The sequence below is a fragment of the Equus caballus genome, chromosome 5, assembly GCF_041296265.1.
Source record: "Equus caballus isolate H_3958 breed thoroughbred chromosome 5, TB-T2T, whole genome shotgun sequence".
Classification (NCBI taxonomy): Eukaryota; Metazoa; Chordata; class Mammalia; order Perissodactyla; family Equidae; genus Equus; species Equus caballus.
This window is the reverse complement of record NC_091688.1, coordinates 65,263,752-65,279,574: the sequence shown is the minus strand read 5'-3', so window position 1 is coordinate 65,279,574 and position 15,823 is coordinate 65,263,752. Positions and strand designations below refer to the sequence as shown.

Below are 15,823 nucleotides of genomic sequence, written 5' to 3'. Positions count from 1 at the left end.
AGAACATGATAGCCAATGTTGCTAATAGCTCACAACAACTGCTGCTAAGCTTGTCTAACTGTAACACTATATTTTAAAAAATGAGGACTGTAGATGGTAAACTTTTTTCTTTTATTTATTCATTTTCTGCTTCCATATAATCAATGTTTAACCCAAATACTCAAATAAGAAATAAACTCCTAAGAGCCTAAGAACAATTGCATTTGAACTTGCTAAAGTGAATTTTAGTAAAAAAAAAAAAAAAAAAAACCCAAATGTTCCATGTCTAGTCAACCACGAAGATAACACTTAAAAGGACCAGAATCACATACAGCTCATACAGAATTAAAAGAGCTCTAAGAAGTGACAGTGCAAAGGGATGGGCTCAGAGAAGCTTTAGCATACATCTCCCCACAAGCTCTATCACCTCCATACCTCACTGCCTCAAATAAATATAAAAATCTGTGTAACTACAGTGTGTTTGTCATTTGATCACAATTTTAACAAGTCCTTTAGCTGAATCCCCACCCCCAACCATATGGCGACCCCTCCCAACTCCATCCTACACAGAAATTCGAGAGCCACCACATTTAATTCACTGGTTCTTAATTACTTTAAGTCACAAATCCCTCTGAGAATATGATGAAAGCTCTTGGTCCTTTCCTCAGGAAAAAACCTCTATGTATATATATTAATATACACATACATAAGTATACACAATTCTGCATTTCATCTCAAGAAATCCAGGGACCTCCTGAAGATCACTCATGGATTTCCTACCTTCTCACTCAACCTCCTCCTTTGCCTATAAGGAAACTAAGGCCCAAAAAAGTTGACTAACTTGTCCAAGATCAAAGAACCAGCAGTAGCAGAAGTGATACCAGAATCCAGGTCCCTTCTCTTCTGTCTAGTTTCCACTTCACCATCCTGTCTATAAGTCTCCCACATTTACTTAGTGAATGTCTACTGAACACTCACTGTGGGTCAGACACACCTGATAAACTCCGCATACTGCGGGTAACGAAACGGAGATTACACAATTTCTACTTTCAAAATCCCACCATCTATTGGGAAACACCTCAAGGGTGGTTAGTGAAAACAGAGACCTAGTACTACAAAGTGTGTGTGCAGCCCAGAGGAGAGAGCAGACCAGCTGTCCCCTCCAGCCTAAAGGTCAGAGTAGGGGAGGCTCAAAAGGCTTTTTAGAAGAGCTGACACCAGCTACATCTTGAAGGGCAGTCAGGAATTTCCCAGACTCTGCTTGAAGATTAAAAGAGTCCTGATGGGTGAGAATTACCACCCTCTGGCCCCACTCCCTCTAACACCATGTCCTCCAATGAGAATGCTTTCAGATTCTAAGCAGTCACCTGCACCTTACTCACTGAGAAGCTTTTTGTAGTTGCCATTTCCTGAATAATATTTTCCTTATTTGGTTAACACTGGATATTTTTCAGGTTCTAAGAGATGAAGTCATTAGCAAGTCTTTTCTAAACCAAACAGACCTGTATTTGCCTCATGAGGCATTTCCACACCACTATGGCCTGCTTCCTCTGAGGTCTTGGCCTCTTCAATCTGCCTCTAAAGACCCCAAACAGAGCATCTTTCCTTTGAACCAGCTCTGCTTCCAACTGCCAATGAGCCCACAGTCTCACTCCTCTCCCTCACCTGGCTAGCCAGTAGGGAACTTTCTAGACTTGTACTTCACCTTCACACCCCAGGTCTAAATCCTATCAAACTTCTCTCAGATCCTTTTAAACTCTCTCAGATCCAACTCTTTCTCTCTTCCTGTACCTTTGCCTTGCTCCAGGTCCTCTCTATTTCTGGCCTCAATTATTGGAAAGCCTTCCAATTTTGTCCCCATGCCTTCAATTTCACTCCTTTGAAATTCCTCTTCTATTTGGCTACCATAAAGGTTGTATGACATTTCAAAACTGTCAGTCTGATCACCCCACCATCACCACTATGCCCACCTTAAAATTATTAAATGTCACCCCTGCAAATTGTTTAGCAGCATACTCATGAGTCTTCAACTGATCTGATCTGCTCCCCTGTCCCCTTCCAGCCTGACTCTGCCTCCACATTTCCCCTGTTCAGCCCTACCCCGCCACCTTGCCTGCTGTGCTCCAGACAGATTCTGGAACCACCCAGACAAATTCTAGCAGAGCATAAAATTCACTTTACTATAATTCACAGAGGTGGTTTCAAAATTAATTTCATACTAAAGAGCAGGCAGAAAAAAGCAAACTGGGACCAGCAATGCTAATTTTCTCACACCAAGTAAAAGGAGTTGTAAGCAACTTTTTTTTACACACAGTTTCAACCATGCCCCAAGTTCGAATACGAAAGCAGATGAAACCTGGACTTCCTCAGCGCTGAGTTAGCTGTCTGGATGCATAATTCTCTAGTTAGAAGTCAGAAGGAACACAAATCCTCACTGCTTCTCCTAAACTGACACTGGTCTGTTAGGCGTGTTGAACTTAGTAGGCAAATAAGAAAGAATTCACTTGTTTGTAGACAACAGTAAAAGAAATACTGTAGTTTTGAAAATGTAATCTTATTTGCAAATCATTCCCTGCCTTTATGCAGAGAGTAGAGATACAATCTACAAAGATTATATGGCAATTTTAATGTGTTCACTACCAAGAATGGGAATAGAATTGTGGACCCTGTAGGTAAACACCGATTACTCACTGTACAATTACAGTAATGACTAGCAGAGCAGTTGAGGTTGTAGCAATGTCATTACCAGCTCCCTCGGAACCCACCATGGCTTCCGCACAACTCACTGTAAGCAGACGTGTCCTATGTGTTAGAATCAGGCTAGAGGAGAGGTTGTTTATGAGATCTGAAATAGACTGGGAGAGTTCTATGTGACTTAAGGGACTTGGAAAATATAATGAATTTTCAAAGCTGCCCACAAATCATACAGCCAGGGCAAAGTCAACACATTTTCTAAACTCGGCTCACTTTCAAAGTCACACAATTCACTTACAAAGACCTCTGCTTCCTGAACGCTGCCCACATGGCTATTACCACTTTAAAGGATGAAATGGCATAGAGTGCAGGAACCAAAAGGCAATGCCAGAGTGACAGGATCTGACAGGGGAGAAGAACATGTCCATTTTGGTCAGCCCAGAGAGGCCCCATCTTTTGTCCCAGCCGCAGGACTGCTCACAGAGCATAACAAAGTGCCTGCAAGCTATTCTCGGATTTCAAATCACCTAACAGAAATCACACCTTTGCCTACAAGACTAGGAGAATAAAATGACAGTCCTTAAATGTCTCTTCATTCTGGCTGGTTTGGCAACACTGGTCATTTCATATTGCTTGAAAGTGTTCATTTCATATGCACTTGAAAAATTAAAAAGGAAGTAAACTAATTCTTTATTAAAAATAAATACAGAAAGAAATGGAGTTTCTAGACCAGAGCTGGCCAAAAGAAGTATGTGAACCACATACATAATTTTTAAATTCTAAGAAGCCACATCAGAAAAAATCAAAACAGGTGAAATTAATTTTAACCATATAACTTAATTCAATATATCTACAATATTATCATTTGAATATGTAATCAAGATAAAAATCAAGACAATTTACATTGTGTTTTCATACTAAATCTTCAAAATCTGGCGCACGTTTTACAGTTACGGCACACCTCGGTTCACACAGGCATATTTTGAGTCCTCAACAGCCACATGTGGTTAATGGCTACCATATTGGACAACACAAATCCAGACAAAACCCTTCAGAGCACTCAGAAATATAGTGGAAAAGGAAATAGATCTATAGTGAAGAAAAGATTGGGCCAAACTCCTCTTTTTACAAATGCAGGTGGTAGCTTAAGAGTGACGTGGAACCCAAAGACCCCACAACTCAAAGTGGTCAAATCGGAGCTAGAGCCTACACTTCTAGACGCCCACGGCCCTTCCCAGTGGAACCAGGGAAGTGCTAAAGAGCCTCTGAAAAGGGAGAGGAGAGCCCTGGGGAAGGAGGAAACTGCCCCTCCACACAGTCCTTTTCTGCTTCACATTTCCCCGCTGTCTATAAATGCCAATTGCTTAATCCTTGTCTCAGCCAGTCAATCTGACAGTCACCCATCAGGACATTCACCACCTACCATTACCAGGCTCAGCCCTGTGGACACTCACTGAACAAGCTGGACAAGTCCTCTGCCCATAGTGCGCTCACAGTAGAGCTGGGAGAGAGACGAGCAAATAATCACAAAGATACACGTATACAATGACCCAGGTGGGAAGAGTTACAGAGGAATGATGCACAGTGCTTGTAAGAATGTAAGAAAGGGACATCTTTATCCAAGACTTTAAGGAATGCTTCTCAAGGAAGGGACATCAGAGTTCAGATCTGAATTTCTAACGGGGTGACCAGGCCCACCATTCTAGCATTTTTCACACAAAAGCATCAATGTTTTTAGCACATACTATAGACTGAATGTTCATATCCCCCCAAAATTAATATTTTGAAACCTAATCCCCAATGTGAGGATACTGAGATGTGGGGCCTTTGGGAGGTGATTAGGTCATAAGGGCAGGGCCCTCATGAGTGGGATTAGTGCTTATAAAAGAGACCCCAGAGAGCTCACACCCCTCTTCTATCATGTGAGGACACAGCGAAAAGACATCTATGAACCAGGAAGTGGGCCCTCACCAGACACTGTATCTGCTGATGCCTTGATTTTGGACTTTCCAGCCTCTGAAATGTGAGAAATAAATTTCTGTTGTGTAAACCATCCAGTCTATGGTATTTTGTTATAGCAGCCCAAATGGACACTGAGAAAGTGTCCAACATCATTCTTTTCTTCCATTTATTTCTAACCCCATTTATTCTTGTTCTTTCTCCTAAACAGGGAAGGACAGTGAGTTCCAGAGATCAATAAACTCACCAAAGTTTGAGAGCCAGTCTGCACTGTGATGAGAATGGACTCCCAAATATCTACCTCCCAACAGGGGCTTTTCCCCTCTGACTTGGCTGCATTTATCAAACTTGACAAGTTACAATACAACTTCCCACGCATCCTAAGATGGGTTAGATCCAGACTGCCAACGGCTTTTGCATGCCATGTGAAAGTTAGAACTTCATTTCACAGGCCACAGAGTTAGGCAAGGTTTTTAAGGAGGGCAGTAACATGTTCCGATTTGTTTTCTGGGATAACCATGCTGGCAGTTCAACAGCTTAACTCAAAATGAAACAGACTGGTGGAAAGGAGACTAGAGAAGAGAGACTACTGAAATAGCTCAGGTCACAAAGCACACAGGCTGACCCAAGGCACCACGACATAGAAGAAGGGATACATGCAAGAGCGTTTCAAAATATACTCAACTAAGGAAGACAGACAACCACACAAATGTGGTTCTCAGATGGCTAAGACCCATGTTTCTCAACCCTGGCTGAACGTCAGGATCACCTGGAGAGCTTTTGAAAAACACCAATATCCAGAACTCATTTTCATAAAATGACTTAAACCATCTGTGATGGGGCCCGAGCTTCAGGACGTTTTAAAAGCTTCCCAGGTGAGTCTAATATACAGCCAGTGTTAAAAATCACTGGCCTGGATACTAGAACAGCTTTCTTAATCCTTAAAGACAAACAGAATCAGGATACTTTTTCTTTCACTCTTTAATTTAGTAAATAATTATTGAGTGCCTAAGACAGTCAGGCACTAGGCTAAGTGCTTGGTTTTATTTAATCTTACTTCACAAAACCTATGAGTTATATGAGATTTTTAACTTTAAAACAAGGACACTCTAAGGGTCAGCGAGGTGAAGTGATTTCTCACAACATGTAAGGTCGATGGCAGAACCTGGATTTGAACCCAGTTCTGAATATTCACATCTGCTAAAAGCAGGTGATCTTGTCAGTACCTTTAGTGTTGGACCTTTAGGTAAGATTTGACTTATAGAGCTCCTTAATTCTCAGATATCTTGACTCCCAAGGAGTGTAAACACCTCAAAATCTAAACCATGGCCCATTGTTCCTGAACCCTCGTCTGTGTGTAACACCATGGGAGCAACTACAGCATCTAAACTCAACTGCTACTGAATCCACCATCACACTGCTAAAGCAAGTGTGGGGTATTTTTTCTATATTTTGCCAAAATAGAAGCCTTGTCTATATTTTATAGGAAAACTTTTTCAGTGTTACAATACACTAAAGTATTATGGAAATATAAATGCCATATATTCATAGCCTAAAATAACTCCTTTATTAGTGTAGCTCAAATTCGTATGAAAATATAAACACGTCATAACAGTAACTTCCTATGCCTTTTTATTCTGACCAATAAACAGGAAACATATACTGTTACAACAACAGCCAATAAAGCCCATGTAAATTTCAACAAGTAACAAAGACACTACTATTTACTAAACTAGAACTGCCTCATTATGTAGTCATACTAATTGCTTATGAAACTCTATTAGTAAGTTTGGTTTATAGCATTTGGGTACAAATTCATGTATAATAAAATGCCAAAGAAAAATGCATACGATAATTAATTCTAACTTATTTCCACATCTTAAACTCAGGGTGTAGAGTTTACCTGGGGAAATAATTAATTTATATGTAAAATCTTCTTGTACTATCAAATTGAATACAAGAGAAGCAGTTAACACAACAGAACCCACTTAGAAGTCTATGACTGCTCAAAGCTGGAGCCCCTCAGCTTGTGCTCCTCCTTCTGGGTGGCAAATAAGACTGTAAGGAAACATAATATTCTCATTTCTTTTAAGGATTATTTCTCTGTTTGGAAGCATAAATATTTATATGTATTTAAAGTTAAGCTTACCCAAACAAAAACGACAGTGAAAAACTATTGAGTGCTATTATACATTAGTACACACATGTATATGCCAGGCTCTGTGCTGAGCACTTTACAAACATTATTAAATGCTCATGACAACCTTACAAAGAAAATAAAGTCATCTTTATTTTAGACATAGCTAAGCTGACGGATAGAGAGGTTAAAGAGGTCACAGTCACAGAGGCAGTACATGGGAAAGCCAACACCCGCCAACAGGTGTTCTCACCCTGGGTGTGGGTGCTCTTGACCACTAAACACACTGCCTCCCATGTGAAACACTGATGCCACACGGTTTGAGAGCTACAAAGTAGTGAAAGGTACAGTCCTTTCACTGTGGTCCAGAAGCAAGTGTCCTACCTAGAGAAACCAAGCAAGCCCACACATGCGCAGGCCCACATGCTGGAAACCAAAACCACAAAAATCAAGACAGCTCATGATTACTGCTGATAAATTGGAGAGCCAGCTAGGGCTACGGGATTTCAAAGAGAAAGTGTCTGTGCTATAATTCACTACCATTTTTATATTTTTTTATAACTTCTCACATTTGAAATAGTACATATCTATTTATTATCTGTCTCCCTGAACTACAGTATAAGCTCCATGAGAGCAGGGAGTTTGTGAGCTCTGTTCACTGCAGCATCCACAGTACCTGGAAACCACACAGCACATGGATGCTCAGTAACTATATTTGAACAAGGGAACAACCAAGCGGCATGTACAATAGGAGCAAATATTTGGAGATGAGGACCACGGGTTCATAATGGGTGAGTGTGAAATAGGGTTGAAGAGGCAAGCTGGAGGCAGACAGTTTTAAACGCTAAGGTAAGGAGGTTGACCTTTATTGTTTATATTATGAGAAGCCAATAAAGGTTTTGAGCTGGAGAATGAACTGTCAAAAAGCAATATGTTAACAATACTAATCTGGTGGCTGCACAAGATAGTTCAGAGGAAGAAGCCTGAACCTAGGAAGCTGTTTTAACAATAGCCTAGCTCTGAATTGATTATGGAATAAACCTGGGAGATGGTAAAGGAAATGGATATGACAAGCATAATGAAAAAGGGTCAACCCAATGTATGTACTGCTGGGCACACCAAATCCCAGAGGAACAGGTCTACTTGAACAAACTTTAGGAAATCTGATCTGACTCTCCTTTATTACAGTGTAGAAGATGCATTAAAGAGAGGATTAAATCCAGGCATTATTCAGAAATGTGATTCTGTTCCTGTGGGGACCAAAGATAGCTCTGGTTGACAATGGTTGAAATAGATGACCCAGAGCCATCAAGAATCTCAGAGATCCATGAGACTGGGATATCTCACATCAAGGCTGCAGACCTGAACATGAGTCAGGCTGGATTCACAAATCTGGGATTGGCTGGCAATTAGCCAGTCTCCTACCAAAGGATTTGCAACTACTTGTGGTGTGTGTATATGTGTGTGCAGGGAGGGGGGTGGAAGCGTCACACACAGACCAGTACTAATGATGTAAGGTTTTTATAGATACATTTGATTCATACTTTTTTCCCCTCATCTTGCTTTTCTGCTTCTCAGCCTTTGCTGAGGATCATGTGCAATCATGGCACATTAAGTTTTCCTTTCCACATAAATTATATTGGATTTAATCAGCTTTTCGAAATCCATTTGCATTATGATTTAGGAAAAAAGCTTAAGATTAACTTTTATTTTTATTATTTAATTTCATTTTGAGATCCCCTCTTCCTTTCATTCCAATTTCATTCTGATTTTCTCTTTAGAAGTAACTAGTTGAATTACTTAGTTATTTTTGAAGTCGTATAACAATATTGCTGGTTTAGAACTCTGTTACCTATGACCTTTAAATCCTAAAAGAGATTTTACCTTAAGTGCCCAGGAAGGCTTCTTTTTCGGGAACATGGATATTTTGCAATGAGTAAGGAGTACTTGTTAGTTATGATCTCCTCTGAGTGTATGTGGTTCATCAGAGATAATCTGAACTTCCCTTAGAGTCTAAGTATTTACCTGAGAGTCCAAGTATTATATTTGAGAAAATAATCCTCTCAAAGGCTGTAGAAACACAGCACAGCCCTGATGGGCAGCATGAAACCAATCAGCATGCAGTGCTGTACTCTGATGCTCCTGGTCCAATTTTTCCTTTGAGGCAGTTTTTTATTTGATATTTTGTTCCAGCTTAACCTCAGGTGAACTGTTTCACCTGGAAGAATGGATATAGTTTACTTAAACGACAAAAAGAGAGACAAAAAGAAAGTCACTGAAGTTCAAAATTCTTTCATGAGAGTTATTCAGGAGTCATCAGCATCCTCTTCAGAAGCTGTTTCTCAGATATTCTTTCCAGCCAACCTTGGAAAACAGACTCAGACATGGAAGACACCAGACACACAGTGCTTGGTTTCACCCGCCAAGCCGATTTGCCTCCTGGCAGTCTCCAGGAATGGAACAGCACTGAATAAGAAAACAGCTGTATATAGATGAAATTATCAAGATAATTCCCGTCTAAATAACTTAGTAAATTATAGCCTTTAAACCCTTGCCGTGATGGCATCCCTCATGCAGCCATTGTGCTATATCAAAATCCCTATGGCACAATAAAATTCCTTGGACGGAGAGAACCAGAATGGATCCACCTCCTATCGGCTTCTGTGCCATGATACGTTGTGGTCTAATAATAATATATTTCTGTTTAGATACTGTTCTCTGTTTTCTTTTTATTATCTTCTGTCTTAAACACCCCCCAAAAATGAATACCCTGTCAAAATATGGCATATTTAAGAGGTTTTAAAATCTGGATGGTCTTTTAGGGTTATTTCCTCCAGAGATACTTGATAGCAACTTGAATTAAGAGGATAAAACCCTCCAGTGGCGTCTAGACTCAAACATTTATATCCAGTTATAAAAATTTGGATAAGTCAGGGGTCTTTTAACACTATAGAGAGAGGAAACCTGAACTGATGCAAAGAGCTCTTTGTGAAATAGAACATTCAGATCCTTATGATTGGTCCAAAGGGACATTTTGAATTGGATGTTTCAAAGCAGCTATTTTGATAAGGCCAGGTCAAAAGAGCTGTGCTTGTTAGGAAGTAATGAACTGAAAGATACTCCTGACCCCATCAAATCCCTGATGCCCACACTGATCCTCACTTCATTCTTAACTCCCATCCCAACAAATTGTAACTCCCAGAGTTGAAGATGGGGTGAAAGTTCAAGAATGGGGTAAGTGATTACTTGAATTAAAACAAACAAAACAAAATGGAAAGCTTTGTGTTATTTTTTTCAGGCCACATCAAAAAGTCTCTGGCATCAAATGGTATATCAAAGTGGCTCCTACAAAATGGCTTTGTCATCATGACTGCCTCAAAACATCATGCAACCAGCATGGGACTACACAGAGAGTCTGATTCTGGTTCCAGCTGTGACTCACTGTGAGAGCATGGACAGATCACGTGGTTTCTCTGGGCCCCAGGCCCTCATCTCGAAATGATGGGCTAGTTAGGTCTCTAGCTTTAACTCGAACCAACTAAGCTGCCATACCTCCGACTCCTAACAGTGAGCCAATAGTAGCACAACTTGGCCACTTATTTTTTGGGGGATCAGTTCTCTTAGAAACAAGACCTGTGTACTGGTGCCAATGAACTGGACTGTCCAGACATGTTCTATAAGTTGATGCAAATGATTCAGTGGAAAGGCTCTATATGCTTTTTCTACTAAAATGTATAAATATTAATTTCCCTCAATATATGATGGGCACAATTTTTTGACCCTCAACCCCTTTAAAAGCATAGGAATCTGTTTTTGGCCTAAATAAGGATCAAAGATTTATATTTATGTTTATAGGTATATGTAAAAAAATGCCTCACAAAATAAATTCCTAGGAATCATGGCAGAGTCAATAATTTTTGAGTAGTCTGGTGAGTGGAGTTAAAAAAAAAATAGACATGTACTATCATTTGTAAAGAAAAGTAAAACCTTTAAGTATATTTATATAAGTTTACCATATAAAAACCTTTTTCATATCATAAGGGCATACTGCTTAAATTTTTTTGCCACCAATATAGTTGATTCATTTTTCTTACCTTCCCCTCCTAAAAACATTAAATAGTTTAATTCAATCAAGTTCAAATCTACTTTCTGGTTCTGATGAATAAAATAACTTTAAAAGATAAGTGAAAAAATATATAGTTTAACTTCCAGGTAGGATAGTAAAAGTCCTAAAATTACTGAAATGTGGAAGAAGGTACTAATTTTAGTATGATTATTATTAGATACCATTTTTCAGAGCTGACTGTGTGTCAGGAACTCTACAAAAACCTGTGAGGTAGGAATTATGCCCATTTTACACAGGAGGAAACAGTATCAGGGAAATCACATAAACGGTCTAACAGTCAGTGGAACTCACATCCCAGCCACATTAGCTTTCTTATGACACCAGTTTGCCCTTTAGTAATTCTCAAGCTTGGAGACGTTACTTATTGTTAGTTTTCACTTCATCCTTCACTTAATAAATATTTATTGAGTATCAGCACCTGCCATAAATTCCACTAGGTGTCAGGGATAAAAAGAAGCATAACTTTCAGTCCCTTTCCTCAAGGGATTCCCAATACTGTGGAAAAGAGAAGCTGAAAACCAACCATTGCAATCCAATGTGAAGTGCTGTGAACGAGGCATTCACAGGGCTCCAGAAAGCACAAAAAGAGTCAAGACCAACTGGATCTATGGGCTGGGGAGGTTTTCCAGTGAGTTAGACTGGAATAACATGTTAAAGGATGATTAGAGATGTGTTATGCGGACAACAGTGGAGAATAACACGCAAGATAGAAAAACAGCAGAGACATAAAAGAGTAGAGCACTTAGGAAAAATGATGTTATGCCTCAATACCCCTATTGCTTCCAGGTTGTGGGAAAAGTGAGTGGAGAATGAGAGAGGGGAAATACCAAGTTAAAAATTTTTTAAACCTCTGCTTCTATTTAGAGCAGTAGTTCTCAAACCTCACTCTGCATCAATAACACCTGGAGGACTCGTTAGAGCACAGACAGCTGGGCCTCACCTCCAGAGTTTCCAATTCAGTAGGCCTGGGGTGGGACCTGAGAGTTCACATTTCTAACAAGTTCTCAGATGCCACCAATGCCGTCAGTCTGGGGACCACACTTTTGAGAACCACTCATATAGAGAGAGAAGTCATGGAAAGATTAACACAAAAGCACAGTCTTAAAATATATTCTCTTTCAGCTTTCCCCTAAATATTAATCTAGATAAGTTTTGGATTAAAAACGTTAAAAATAATTACATACAGGCCTACTTGATGTAAATAGCCTTGTGGAACGAACACAAACCAACAAAGGAAAATTCTAAAGAAGCTGAATTTATAATTCAGTTCATGCATTTTTGAGCATTTACTCTAATTCTCCCTTCTAAAAGCTAGGTTGTTTGAGAAGCTCTCTTGCCTTTCCACCGCTCTCTGTATAGAGGAAACGGCCTGTGTAGACATAGGAAGGGGTACTCTCAGACCTGGCTGCAGCACCAACGTGGCCCCATGCTCCCAACCCATGCCTTACCTCCCAATCCGCGGCCCAATGGCAGCCTGTGCTTCCAATAAACAGAATATACAAGGACATATGCGAGACTGTCAAAGACAGCAGCTATCTAGAAAGTGAAACTGCTATGAAATTTCACTTTTGTTTTTATTTATTTCTATATTGTTTGAAGTTTCACTAATAGGTGTACATTATACTTTTATTCAAAAAAGGAACTTTTTTAAATGCAAAGACGCTTTCAGAATTACACAGCAAACAGAAATGTTTTTCAGACTTTTTCTTTATTGCTCTGTGGAGCCAGCCCTTTGTTCAAACAAAATATTATCAGAAGCGCAAAGCTTAAGACTGACGAAAGTAGAGCTGATCAAAGAAGGTGATAATGGAGAGGTGACAGACCCAAAAATTCTTTGAGGAATATCAACCTTACTGTTTCTTGAGATAATTATAGCACTTTGAAAGAGCACATTTTTAAAAATTTTTTGAGGAAGATTAGCCCTGAGCTAACATCCACCACCAAACCTCCTCTTTTTGCTGAGCAAGACTGGCTCTGAGCTAACCTCTGTGCCCATCTTTCTCTACTTTATATGTGGGATGCCTGCCACAGCATGGCTTGATAAGCAGTGCACGGGTCCGTGCCCAGGATGCAAACCCACGAAGCCCAGGCCCCCAAAGCAGAGCATGCAAACTTAACCACTGTGCCACTGGGCTGGCCCCTGAAAGGGTACTTTTCATTTAGCTATATACATTCTGGATTTTACTTCAAGTTGTATCATGTCATATTTGTGCCTTATACAATCTATTGGCATGTCAATTAACTGTGGGAAGTTTCCTGATTCAAAATTAGTTTCCTTATTTGCCTTCTCTGGTTTTGGTGTTCACTCATCGAAAAAAGAAAGATATCAGGTTCTATCAGATTGAAAAAAATCTAAAATTGAAGTAACACAAATATAACTTCCAATGTTCCCGATTTAATTTCTTCATATCCAAATCTGTCTGAATGGCAACTGAACTAAATGTAAACTGAGTCACACACACACCAAAGAAGGTGGGGGAAGGCTGTCTGGCATAAATATAGAATAAGATGTAAACCAATATATAATAACTTACTTTCCAGCAGTACCAACTTCTCACTATTTTCAACCCTTGAGGGTAGGAGCATACTTAGGAATATTTGGCACCATTTTCCTTGCTGTGGAAAATACTAATATTCTAATTTAATATAAAGCATGACCAACAATCCTAACCACTCATTATATTTTTTCTCCAAGTGAGGTTTCACTCATCTAACGCTCTTATAGCACAAGCCTGACATAACCACAAATGTTACACACAAATACACAGTGGATTTTATTTTCTAGTGCTTATCATCATCATCCAAAAAAGTATTACTTAAAGCCACAGAAACTTGGTTTCTAGGTGTCAAAATAATCATTTGAAATCAGAGTACTTTTCCAAGAAAGGTCATTTCAGTGCAAATGCTAATGCTCTCTTCTTGATCCTTTTTCAAACATTTTATTTTAGACAGATATGTAAAAAGAGAGGGCCAGAAGCTACAGCAACTTTCTTTGCATTGCAGTTAGAGTCAACATTTAGAACTTAACTCTGCTGCTTCTCTCCTTATGTAGTCGAGACTGTAACTAATCCCTATACTAAAAAACAATCTGATTTCTCTTCTCTTATATATTGAAATAGGGCTTTTAGAGAGACTCATATGAGATTTGATTTTGTAGCCTCAATTTGATTCCACATAACACCCCTGCTCCTCCAAGGGATGAGCTGGAAGGAAGGGCTGGGTAATGATGCTCCAAGGCCACTGCACATTATGCACACAGTACATCCCTGTGAAGGGCGCCCCCTAGTGCTGCAAGGTCACAACTGGCACAACAGCCTAGCCCCACTGTTCTTCATACACACTCCCACTCTTGTCTGACTAAGCTCTGCAAATGCCTGAGACGAAAAAGATGCTAGCAATCCATGTAAATCCTTGACCGTTTGACTTTGCCTTGAAAAAGCATTAAACATAACTTAACTTTAAAGAAATGTTTCTTTAAAAGCAGTAGAATATGCTTGCTGGAGTTTCTTTTTCCTCGTTTGTAGTGAACGTGGCAATATATTTCAGTGTCCAGGTCCAGGATCAGCGGGAACAGAAACTGAGCTAATGTTACTGTTCCTCTAAAGAAACTTGTACATTTACAAATAAAGAGCAAGTGTTGGTATTTAATAATTTACAGAAAAACAGTGTTCAGACGATCAGGCAAGACATAATTTTGGCTATTTTCACACACTTGAACGATGATGACTGATTTCAGAATCCAAATGCTTGTTTAGAAATATGCTTTCAACATACATATTTAATTAGGTCTCAAAATAGGGATATTTTACACAATGTCCTGAGAGGCTTAGCTGACAGTCTTCAAGTTTCGATATCAAAATGTCCATCTTTAGCAGAAATATGGAACACATACGGACTAAGTAATGCTAATGCTTAGAAAAGGCTCACGAACAAGGGCTGTTATCGAACACAGGAATCAAATATGAAGCAGAGAACACTTTAGGCCTAAGAAGAAAGAAAATGCTTTTAATGAAAAGTGATTAGAAAAGACACAAGCAGGGAAGGTGCATAAAACAGCAAAAGCCCAAGCAGCCACATCCTTTTCCAAATTGATTTTAAAACTATACACATTATTTTCTTACAATATAATATTTTTGTTGGTTCATATTGTGTTTCATGACTACTGGAAAAGGAAATTATACTAAGGGTAAAAACTAAGAAACAGTCTTTGCTTTAATTATATTGGAGGTCCCTTTTGACCCCTGCTCTCCAGCCTCACAGGAAAGGCAACCCACGATCCAAAGCCACATCAGTGATCCGCTGCCCCAACAAGTCATCCTCAATTTCAAAGCACTATGACAACACAAGACACAAGACACTTTCGACCTGTTCCAATCTCAGACATTGCCCCAATGACCCAGAGCACATACTCTTTTTTTCCTTTCCACATAAAATTATTTTTTAGGGCTACACAATGTTCTGTAGAGTAAGAGGTTATAATGCATTTAGTCACTGCCCTATTGTTGAACACATGAGGTTTTTTCCCCAAATTATCACAAAGAATGATAAGAAGAAAATACTTATGTATCTAAATATTTATCCATGTGTCTAATTATTTCCTGATAATAATTCCTAGAAGTAAAGTTTCTGGGCCAAAGGGAACAAGCATTTTTAAAGTTCCTGATGTCTACTGCTAAACCATGGAGGATTTCTTTTTTTACAACTTCCCTAGAAATATGCTATTCCAAACCGCTCACAAGGCTGAGTGGAACCCGCCCTAAGGGAGGGGGCTGTTGTCTTATCAGACTATGTCTTTGATTCTTAAGACATATTCTGAGGTGCTCTTGTGATTTTTCTACCCCTTAAAGCACTTCTTATGTTATTCTTGGCAAGTGAAAAATAAGCAAACTTTGCAGTTCCTTTCTTAGAACTATTTCTTGAAGGAAGTC

At 39.4% G+C, this 15,823-nt stretch overlaps 1 protein-coding gene across 4 annotated transcripts in view; it reads right to left on the bottom strand.

The window, feature by feature from the left end:
* The window catches only part of VAV3 (vav guanine nucleotide exchange factor 3), a 353,022-nt gene that overhangs the window by 197,321 nt on the left and 139,878 nt on the right, over window positions 1-15,823 (bottom strand). For 2 of the 4 annotated variants that reach the window (XM_070267250.1, XM_023641525.2), the window contains exon 1: window positions 12,344-12,429. The exons of the other annotated variants lie outside the window; for them this stretch is intronic. In XM_070267250.1, coding sequence (XP_070123351.1) covers window positions 12,344-12,403 — 60 coding nt within the window. In that variant the 5' untranslated portion in view covers window positions 12,404-12,429. Of the gene's footprint in view, window positions 1-12,343; window positions 12,430-15,823 lie in introns of those variants that run through there. 4 annotated transcript variants of the gene reach the window in all.